At 39.4% G+C, this 10,895-nt stretch overlaps 1 protein-coding gene and 1 long non-coding RNA gene across 2 annotated transcripts; one reads left to right on the top strand and one right to left on the bottom strand.

The window, feature by feature from the left end:
* Positions 1 to 570: 570 nt before the first annotated feature.
* pfkma (phosphofructokinase, muscle a) lies at positions 571 to 9,956 on the top strand. Its single transcript, XM_032573504.1, is given in 23 exon segments — positions 571 to 771; positions 1,655 to 1,728; positions 1,818 to 1,895; positions 3,525 to 3,714; positions 3,828 to 3,993; positions 4,323 to 4,367; positions 4,706 to 4,814; positions 5,053 to 5,148; positions 5,243 to 5,335; positions 5,412 to 5,537; positions 5,640 to 5,704; positions 5,867 to 5,930; positions 6,063 to 6,209; positions 7,444 to 7,514; positions 7,597 to 7,684; positions 7,801 to 7,953; positions 8,037 to 8,201; positions 8,319 to 8,380; positions 8,606 to 8,717; positions 8,800 to 8,899; positions 9,496 to 9,601; positions 9,697 to 9,820; positions 9,822 to 9,956. Coding segments are annotated over 23 exon segments (2,343 nt in total). The 5' UTR covers positions 571 to 680; the 3' UTR covers positions 9,840 to 9,956.
* LOC116726696 (uncharacterized) lies at positions 5,894 to 7,437 on the bottom strand. Its single transcript, XR_004340652.1, has 2 exons — positions 6,923 to 7,437; positions 5,894 to 6,235 (listed from the first exon to the last, which is right to left on the bottom strand). It is a non-coding gene; the product is annotated as an uncharacterized LOC116726696 (long non-coding RNA).
* Positions 9,957 to 10,895: the final 939 nt, after the last annotated feature.

Below are 10,895 nucleotides of genomic sequence, written 5' to 3' on the forward strand. Positions count from 1 at the left end.
TGTGCAAAACCCAGCATACATACATATGGATACATTTCTACTTTAAATGTATTTTTTGGAGAGCAAAGTGAAACCAAAGTCAAATTTCTTGTTTGTGCGGACAAACCTGGCTCATAAAGCCGATTCTGATTCAAATATGCTGGAAGCTAAAATACGTCAAGCCAGTCATCCGCCTTTATGTTGGCCTGGACCAGCTGATCCGACGAATTATTGAACCTTTTCTGATGTCCTCAACTTGAATAACCACAAAACAAAATTAGCCGTTTTTCCTTTAGTTTGTGTTTTATGAGATCCTGCAATAATAATTCACATTTCATTACTCATTATTGTTTTCACTTTTATGAGAGAAAACAAAAATCAATCTCTGAATGGTATCTTCAATTTCTTTAGACTACTGTATTAATGGAAAATACCTCATCATGAAGAGCATTATTGCACCGTGATTTATGTCTCTCTGTGTGTAGCTGCCCTCTGTGGTCCTGTTTATATTTAGTTTGGCTGTATGAGTGAGTAAGTGATGAAGGTCTCAGAGGGAGGGGGGCAAGAATAGAACTGGTATTCTATAAAGCCTGAGCCATCTCTCGTGACTCCCCTGAGAAGCAGAGAGTTTAAGAACTACTCAGGTTTTTTCTCCTCATCCTTTCACCCCTTCTCCTAGTTCACCCATCTTTCTGTAAAACATGTCCATGAACCTTCATACCGCCATGGATCCAACAAAGATGGGCGTTGGACGGTCCATAGCTGTGCTGACGTCAGGAGGAGACGCTCAAGGTGAGTGGCAAAATTCTTATGATTTTATTTTCACCTTTGTAATGAACTAATAAAACACAAAATTGGTGCAGAGGAACTCAAACAGCATATTCCTTCATATTGTTGTGCGTGAGAAGAAATCTGAAATTAAGTTTCTTGTTTTGGAGGCAAATTATTAAAGCTGGAAATCTTAAGATACTCGTGTACAATTCGTAACAAATGACTGATTTATATGGACATTTAGCTGCAAGACCTGCTTGAAAACATGAGGATTGATAAACAATTACATCACTCCACCCTAATTGTTGAATGTGTCATTTTCATAGATTATTCTATCTTGACGTTTTAAATTGAAATTGTAAAACGAGGTGCTGTATTAACTTGCATTTAATTTGGATGATTTTCCTTCCACATCTGCCTAAAACTCACTCAACTGCCTGATATTTTATTTTCCTTGTATTCCTCACCACCCAATCAGTCTTTTTTGTGTTGATTTGCCTGCTTTGGCCCAAATCAGTTTCCTTATTTTTCACCCCTTCGGGGCTAATTTTAGTGCCGTTAAACTTTTTCTGGTATGGAGAAAAGAAACGCCCACTGATCCTTCAGCTGCTGTCTGCTGAAACAAGAGCCGCCACATGCCGCATTGCTTGTCACAACACAAACTCTCACAGTGGCCTTTAGCGCAACAACATCCAGGGGACGGAAGCCGCACATGACGTGGAGTCCCTTGAACCCTGCTCCTGTTCTTTGATCCAAGGCTATTTTTGTCTCTTGAGGTGCCAAGATGAAGGTTAACTCACTTAAAGGTCAAGATCAGGCTGAGAGATTGTATCGTTTAGCTTGAGGGAGAATCAGTGTCGTGAATTAAACAAGCGTCGCAGATGAAACTGTTTGTGGCTCTCAGGTATGAACGCTGCGGTGAGAGCCACAGTCAGAGTGGGTCTCTACACCGGAGCCAAAGTCTTCTTTGTTCATGAGGTATGCACTTTCTGGTTATCATGTGTCAAACAAACACTGAGGTGTGTGTTTTCTATATAAAAAAAAATAACAGTTTAAGTGGGATGCAGGGTTACCAAGGCCTGGTGGATGGAGGGGATCATATTCGGCCAGCAACATGGGAGAGCGTGTCCATGATGCTTCAGCTGGTGAGTGATACGCAGCAACCTCACTTTATGCAAAGTCACACAGGTTGATGGTTGCATAGTCAGTCAAATAAAGCGGAAGATGTATTTCCTTAAAGGGCCAGCGTACATTAATGAGAACAAAGGTTAATGTGTGGTCTGAAAAACTCTGGACTTTCATTTAATTGAAGGTTTAGATAAGAATGGAGAAAATAGGCCTTTTTTAGGCCTGTCAATGAATTTTGCTGCATGATAAATTGTCCCAGAAGTTATTGTGATAAACGATAATATTGTTGTTTTGAGACTATTTGAAGTAGTACTATGGTAACTACATAATCATGCAAGTACACTCTCTCAAAGATCAATATCATTTTATTTCTAATAAGCATTTAACATTGGAACTAGAAGAAATTTTAAATAACCAAGATAAATATACAAAACAAGTGAATAAATAAATAAAATAGATACTAAAGTCTCTGCAAACAAAATTGCCCGTTAAAAATGAGGCTACTTGAGACAAGCTTAGCTAATTCATCTCTCTGTTCATCCAACAATTCACTGTGCTCTTTAGTGGTGATAAAAGTCACGCTATGGACTAAAACACCATTTTACATTACATTTTGTGGAGAATCAGCAATGACCAATACATTCTGACCCAGGTTAATCCCAGTTATTGTCTATTGTTGACATACACTCCACTTTTGTGTTACATTAACAAGCTAAGTGAACAAACAACACGCTACCTATCACCAATCCTTTTATTCTTCCTGCACAGTTGAAAGAAAAATATTAATCTTTTGAGATAATGTGAGGATTTGGTTTTTCTGTGTGTTTATTTTAGGTATCTGTGTTCAGTTCACTCTCAGTGTCTCCCGTCTACCCCTTGATTGATCCCACCTGTGTCTCATTGCCCTGATTACCCTCTGTGTATTTAAATCCACCTGTGTCTGTTGTTTCCTTGTCGGGTCCTTGTCTATTCTGTGTCTAATGTCATTGTCTCAAGCTTTGTTTCCAGTTGCTACCAGTTCTGAGCTCCTAGCCTTCTGCTCACCTGTGCTGCCTGGACTTCTCTGTTGCTCATCATTAAAACTTAATTATTCACCCTAACCTGGGTCCACTGCACCTGCCTCACCATCTTTTAAACTCCAAACCATGACAAATAACACACAGAGCTCAACGTCTTTGAGGAAACCAAGAATCTAAAACCATTTGTAAAGCATGGAGGTGGTAGAGTGATGATACGGGTTTGTTGTACAGTCTTAGGACCTAAGCAATTCCTCTCTATATCAAAGCTTTCTTAGGAAATAGAGAGCCTCTCTAGTATCTTAATTTATGGTCCTAAAAGGGTTATGCAGCCAGACACTGACTGCAGAACAGGAGGAGGTCTGCAACCGAGTGCCTGAAAAAAGTTCAGTTATCTGACCTGACCTTTTAGCTGCGCCAGATAAGAGGCTTTTGAACTTGATACTCAGATTCGGTGCGTCTGTGAAGGCCTGATGATAATGCGCTATTGGATGGATGTGACAGGCTGCCTTCAAACTTAAATCGTCGTTGGTCCACAGACCACGTGACATCACTAGCTTTGGATTTAGGGCTTTTCCATTGCAAATGTCGATGTGAAAGTTACAATAAAGCAGGTTCTCTCTGTGTCAGGGTGGCACCGTCATCGGCAGCGCCCGCTGCAAAGACTTCATGAGCAGAGAGGGCCGTATGAAGGCGGCCTGCAACCTGGTGAAGCTCGGGATCACCAACCTGTGTGTGATTGGAGGAGACGGCAGTCTGACTGGAGCCAACCAGTTCAGGACGGACTGGGGCAGCCTGTTGGCTGACCTGGTCAAAGATGGTAAATAAATAAATAAATAAGCTATAAACTGGTAGGATCTGATAGGATCCATGATGTCTAGACAGTCATATTTAGACAGCAAACATTAAGATCAGTGTTTTTCTTTTCTTAAGGGAAGATTACACAGGAGGAAGCCAAGAAGTCGTCTCACTTAAACATTGTCGGCATGGTTGGCTCTATCGACAACGACTTCTGTGGCACTGACATGACCATTGGCACTGACTCAGCCCTCCATCGCATCATCGAGGTGGTGGACGCCATCACTACAACCGCGCAGAGGTCAGACAGGCTTGTACAACTTTGTTTTTTTAAGAAGCGAGAACCAGAAAATTAAATGCACACCTCTCAGGGAATACAATTACAAAGCAATATTGCCTTTTGGATCTCAAGTGAGAGAAAATTAGAAGTGGCTGAACATCTTTTAATGAAAGATGTAATTTTTTTTTTTATTAATATAATACAAATTTAAACAGTTTACTGTGCTGTTTTTAAAAAGTATTTTACCCCTTAGAAGTTTCTCCTGTTTTGCTTTTTTATCACATCAAAATGTTTCAGGTCATAATAAAAATGATAAAAAATATTATAAAATGTTTTGTCTTTATTTGCAGCCACCAGAGGACATTTATCCTGGAAGTGATGGGCAGACACTGCGGGTCAGTTTCTCATACTTCAATTCTACATGTATGTGTGCGCCTAAAACCTAAATGGTAGCACTTTGAATTCAAGTACTTCAATCATCTTCTTTACTACATTCTGGAATTTCTAGAAATTAAAGTAATAGTTTAGTTTCTATGAGAAATAACTGATGAAACCATCAGTTATTGGAGGTTTCTTTTCTATCACCACACCACACTCCTCTTGTCATTCAAAACTGCAAGAGTTTTGAATGCACTTTAAATGTCTAAAGTGCATTTATTGTTTTGATTTGTTTGTTTTGTGTGTAATGGAGACCACTGCTCTGATTGCTGCCTTGGTTGGTGCGTGGCTGCAGATATCTGGCCCTGGTGTCGGCTCTGTCCTGTGGAGCCGACTGGGTTTTCATTCCAGAGGTGCCACCGGATGAAGGCTGGGAGAACCACTTGTGCAGGAGGCTGGCAGACGTAAGTGTCTTTATTTGCTGTTGATGTCAGAAAGTGCCATGCAACAGTATTCACACCCCTGGAACTATTTTATATTTTATCCTGCTGCAACTACCAACTTCCCTATGTGTAATATGATAGACCAACACAAGGTGGCCTATAATTGGAAAGTGGAAGAAAAATAGTAAAAGTAAATGTAAAGAAAATTACTTTTTTTCAGAATGTGCAGGTGTCTTGTTGATTATTTTATATCATTTAGCAAAGATCTCGGGGTTCTCGTCTGAATGTGATCATTGTGGCCGAGGGTGCGATCTCCAGAGACGGCAAAGCGATCACATCGGACCAGATCAAAAAGGTGAAGCTTCTTTCTCCTCTACTCTGACTGTGCAACGTTACTCTGGTTGTGTCTGACACAATATTTAAAAGGTTGCACATTCATCTGTCTCCAGTTGGTGACCGAAAGGCTGGGCTTTGACACCCGCACCACCATCCTCGGACACGTCCAGAGAGGGGGAACGCCGTCTGCTTTTGACAGAGTCCTGGTGACTGTCTCAGATATCAGCAGGTTTACCCGCTCTCACACAAACATGCTGATATGAATGTTTGTTCATCACTCAGGGCAGCAGGATGGGTGTGGAGGCGGTGATGGCGCTGCTGGAGGCCACACCGAACACTCCTGCCTGTGTGGTCAGTCTGTCTGGGAACCAGGCAGTCAGACTGCCCCTCATGGAGTGTGTCCAAGTGGTACGTATCAGTATTTCTATTTACAGCTCCTGCTGATTATTCACTAACATTACAAAGATGTATTTCGTCAGTTTTCCCCTAAACATGTTCTTTGTCTTACAGACCAAAGATGTGACTGCTGCCATGGCTTCGGGCAGATTTGAAGACGCTGTCAAGCTCAGGGGAAAGTATGTTATCTAACGTTCATAGGGTTGTGCATGAAATGGGGAAAAAATACAAATGAATGGAGCTTTTTTTTTCCAGCTTCATAATAAGTTGTTCAGATGTTCTCAGTTCTAATCACTGGAAAGAAAATGAGGATGAAGAAATTAACCTTTTGTCATTTGCAGGAGTTTTGAAAATAACTGGAACACGTACAAGCTGCTGGCGCACATAAATCCTCCAGATGTGAAGGTGCGCCTCCTTTTTACTTCATTTCGTACTAGACTCCAAATGCTACTTTTTGATTAATATAATCAAAATGAATTATGTATATTTTTTGTTTATAATGTGACAAAACACTTGGGCTCGTTCTCTTCATGGCAGAGCAACATCAACGTGGCCGTTATGAATGTGGGAGCTCCCTGCTCCGGGATGAACGCTGCGGTCCGAGCAGTGGTGAGGATGGGCATCATCGAGGGCCACTCCATGTTTGCTGTCCAGGATGGTTTTGATGGTCTGGCTCAAGGACAGGTACCTGTTCATTGTTAATATATGTGCTTCAGGCATATATAAAAAAAGGGAAGGAAAAAAATCCATCAATTTGGTTTATAAAGCACTTTTTATACAGTGAAGGGTAACACAAGGAGCTTTAGTGAGCTTAAAAAAGGACAGACTTTAAATCAATGGAGTCATAAAAATAGGAAATAATTAAAGCGAGTAAACAGGCACACAAAAGCAAAAATATTGATTTTATAAATAAGATGATTAGGAATTAAAAGAGAAAAACCAATCAGTTATAAATGATAAAGAACTGGAAAGATGCAATCATCTAGAATGTTAAGAAAACACTAGAGTTATGTACAATTAAACCCAAAATTATTCATACGCCTGACTGATTTAGATTTAAAGAAATCTTTTCATTTTATACACATGTTTCTTCTGACTGGAAATAATATTAATACCTTCGGAGCAGCCCTGCCAGAATCCTGACTTGTATTTAATAAAACTTTGTAGATGAAGCTAAAGATTAGGGTGATGGCAAGAAAGCCTTTCAACCGTAAGGACTTGGAAACATGCAAAAAAATTCATCCTCCTTTTAGCTTTATTATCATTTGAGACATGCCAGTTTCATTTCCTCTTTCTCTGCCAGAGATATTAATAATCTTAGGCTTAACTATATCACAGCTTGCTGAGAATATTGATGCAAGTAGACATAAAATATCCATTCATCTATTGTCTTATACCCATTTATGCATGCAGGGTTATGAGGGTGTAGGAATATTCAGGGGTCCTTGGGCGAGAGGCAGAGAGGTTGTCTACCTGTTGAAAGGCGACACAGAGACTCACAGTTTAGATTAGCCATGTAATGGTCATCCGTTTCATTTGCAGGGCTGTTTTGACATCTTCTGAAGGGATGAAGATCATTTCTAACACCTGATTAATAGCAAAACATGAGCCTAGAGAGTAAAATGCATAGATTTGGGCTTGGAAATACAGATATTTAAAGACAAAATAACAGTGGCCATGTTGTAGACGTAACCAAATTTGTAATTTATAGTGCTAAAAATATTGCATTAATGCTTCATTCTTCTTAGAACAGGGTCCATAGTCGCACTTATAACACAGTTTTCTTAATTTTGATCTGTCCTTTGATGTCTCTTTCTGTAAGCATTTTGGGGGTTAAATATTGTTTCATATTTTGTGTTCTGTGTGATGCTGCTTTGGAAAATAGTGTTTAAACAATGGTCATCTTGTCTGACTGCAGATTGAGCCCATAAGCTGGAATACGGTGACCGGCTGGACTGGAAAAGGAGGCTCCATGTTGGGAACCAAGAGGTGAAAGAGTGTTACTGCAATGTTGCCCTGACATTTTATTTAAGCTTCTAATAAATCTAAATATGTGTTCATTTCCCTGAAGAACTCTACCAGGAAAGTTATTGGAGAAAGTCAGCTTGAACATTGCCAAGTTCAACATCCATGCTTTGGTTATTATTGGTGGATTTGAGGTAAGTCAAAGGCTTTGTAAATGTTGGTTTATCTGTGTCTGTATATTTTTCACAAGCAATAAAGCAATAAATTGACACTTTTACCCTAATGGTACAAAGATCTTTCTCTGCTGCAGGCCTATGTAGGCGGTCTGGAGCTGCTTCAGGCCAGAGAACAATACGAAGAGCTGTGCATACCCTTTGTGGTGATCCCCGCCACTGTCTCCAACAACGTCCCAGGCTCCGACTTCAGCATCGGCGCGGACACCGCCCTGAACACCATCACCACCGTCAGTAGTGAAACAACAAAAGTAATTACATATTTGAGGAAAATCAAACAGCTTGAAACATTCCTGGTTTGCTTTCTGTGCAGACCTGCGACAGAATCAAGCAGTCTGCAGCTGGAACGAAGCGCCGCGTCTTCATTGTCGAGACCATGGGTGGTTACTGTGGGTACCTGGCCACCATGGCAGGGCTGGCTGCTGGGGCTGACGCCGCCTACATATATGAGGATAAATTCAGCATTAAAGACCTGACGGTAAGTTTAAATCCACAAAGAAACACGCTTTGAGCATAAAATTGTATATCAACTCATGCACATCGATTTTTTAACAATATAATTTTTGACCCTGTGATGTTTAAAATTGTACTACAGGCAAATGTAGCGCATCTTGTGCAGAAAATGAAGACAACTGTGAAGAGAGGTTTGATTCTCAGGTATGTTTGTTTCAGCTGCAGGACAGAACAGAGTCAAGAGACAGAAACTTGTCCAAAACTAGAATTCAGGAGCACTTTTTAGTTTAGTTGTCATTGAATTTGTAAAATTATTGTCCAAGCCTTCCCTTCACATATTATCCAATTAATCTAAATGTCCTTTCTCCTCCATTTAGTTGAGTCCTGAGTTGTGTTTTCTTCAAATGTCTGCCTTTTCTCTCCCATCAGGAATGAAAACTGCAATGCTAACTACACCACAGACTTCCTCTTTAACCTCTACTCTGAAGAAGGCAAAGGAATCTTTGACTGCCGTATGAATGTTCTCGGACACATGCAGCAGGTCAGATAAAAATCAAAATGCAGTCAGAACATTTTCTACTCTTTTAAGTTACTAAACGTCAATTGTCCTCTTTCAACTGCAGGGTGGCACTCCGACACCCTTTGACAGAAACTTTGGAACAAAGATGGGAGCCAAATCTATTCTCTGGCTGACTGACAAGCTCAAGGAGTGCTACAGGCATGGTAAAACTACCTAAAACTATGCTCTACAACACTGTTGATGCACACAAAAATTAGCCAGTACTCAATAATTACTTTTTGTTTTGTTTTTGACACAAGAAAACACAGAAAATGACTGGTTTAACCCAGTTATTGTTTTAGTTGAGAAGTTTAGAGCCAAAAAAGCCAAGACTTACATTAGAGTGTTTCTGCACAGCAGAAATCTCACAGGAAATATTTGCTAAAAGTGATAGTGGACACTTCACCTCCATGTTGGGTTGATCCAATAATTCAAGCTTAAGGGGTCAGGACAACAAATGAGAATAAACACTGCCCAGAACATGGAGATGCCTTTCAGCACAGTCATATTTTCGTATTAAGATCCTTTTTTTATTGGTCTTATGGGATGTTATTGCTTCCTGGAAAACTTTCAATAGCTGGAAGACTTAAAGATCAGAATGAATAGAAATAAACACTTGAAATAAATTGCTCTTTCTGTAGTGAGACTATCAAATATTATATGATAATATTCTAATTTATTGATGTACACTTATATGGTTTGTAAACCAGTGTGAGGAGTTTGGTGATGGATTCACTATTTGACTTTGTGGGCTCCTTAGGTCGTATCTTTGCAAACACAGCAAACTCTGCCTGTGTCCTGGGAATGAGGAAGAGAGGACTCACCTTCCAGCCTATTGCTGATCTGAAAGATGACACAGACTTTGAGTAAGCCACACATCTGCTAACTAAACCGATACACTGTGCTGAGCAGAGCGTCAGTCAGAATGGTGACTGATCCCTCTCCTCTCGCTTCACTGCAGGCATCGGATCCCGAAGACACAGTGGTGGCTGAAAATCAGGCCCATCATGAAGATACTGGCCAAGTATGACATCAAGCTGGACACGTCTGAGCATGTCGACATGGAGCCTGTCCTCAACAAGAGGGGGAAACCACTGGAAGTAGAAGGAGTCTTTTTGCGTTGAAGCTGATTATTAATTTGGGGTATTTTCAGTTAGCTGTTTTTAGATTTCAAGTCCAACCTTTGTGTTTTGTGTCTTAATAAAAGAGCTGTTGACATTACAGATGTGAATATGTGTTTTTTTTTTAATTATTATTATTATTAAATTCTGTGCTTCACACTGGTTTACCACTAATATGATGTTTAAAGTGACCAAATAAGTGGATATATCTGTATTTGCTATTAGCTCCCATATACTTGTAGAAGTTAACCTCATTAGTCTCAGTTTAAATTTTGTAAAGAAAGACATGCTACATCACAGTTGAGGTCGAAGCATTTTACTGAACTATGACTCCCATACTTTCAAGATAGGAGACCGATAACCAGAGTAAGGGGGATTTCTCTTAACATTGCAAGTCTTTCACTCATGACTCACCATTTGCTAGTGAATTTCTCTTTTTCTATGAGGTGACAACAACTCAAATCTTTGTTTTTTACGCTGCTCGAGTTAGATAAGTACATTTGCTGACAGGAAACCTTCTGACCTCTTCTTGTCGTGTTTAAGCCTCGTCATTGCTTACCTTTCCTGATTAAGTTCCAATAGCAGAGAGAAAGAGCTGATTACATCACAAGCCTCTTTTTCTCTTGTTGAGAAATGTAGGGTCACTGAAAAGCCACAAAACCTGCTGGGAACCACTCAGATTTTTGTAATTTTAACATGGTTAAAATATTTGGATTAATAAGTGCCAAAATATTTTAGTTTAATTATTTATTCTTGGGCTGTTTTGTGTTATTTTTACTATAAGTCGTTATCCAGTAAACACATTTTAGCAAGCTTTCCAGAATTGGATTTCTCAAGATAAACATGCTATTCCCTTTTTATAATATAATTTTGTTGTGACATGAAATATATAAAGAGAATTAATTGAAAAAATATTTTATTTATTTTACCAAAACATTTTATTAATACATTTATTATAAAAACAATTCTACTTTTAGTCCAATTATGATAAAAATTAAATTATAATTATTGCTATGACATTATAATTATTCTAATAAAC

This window comes from Xiphophorus hellerii, chromosome 1 (genome assembly GCF_003331165.1).
Source record: "Xiphophorus hellerii strain 12219 chromosome 1, Xiphophorus_hellerii-4.1, whole genome shotgun sequence".
Taxonomy (NCBI): domain Eukaryota; kingdom Metazoa; phylum Chordata; class Actinopteri; order Cyprinodontiformes; family Poeciliidae; genus Xiphophorus; species Xiphophorus hellerii.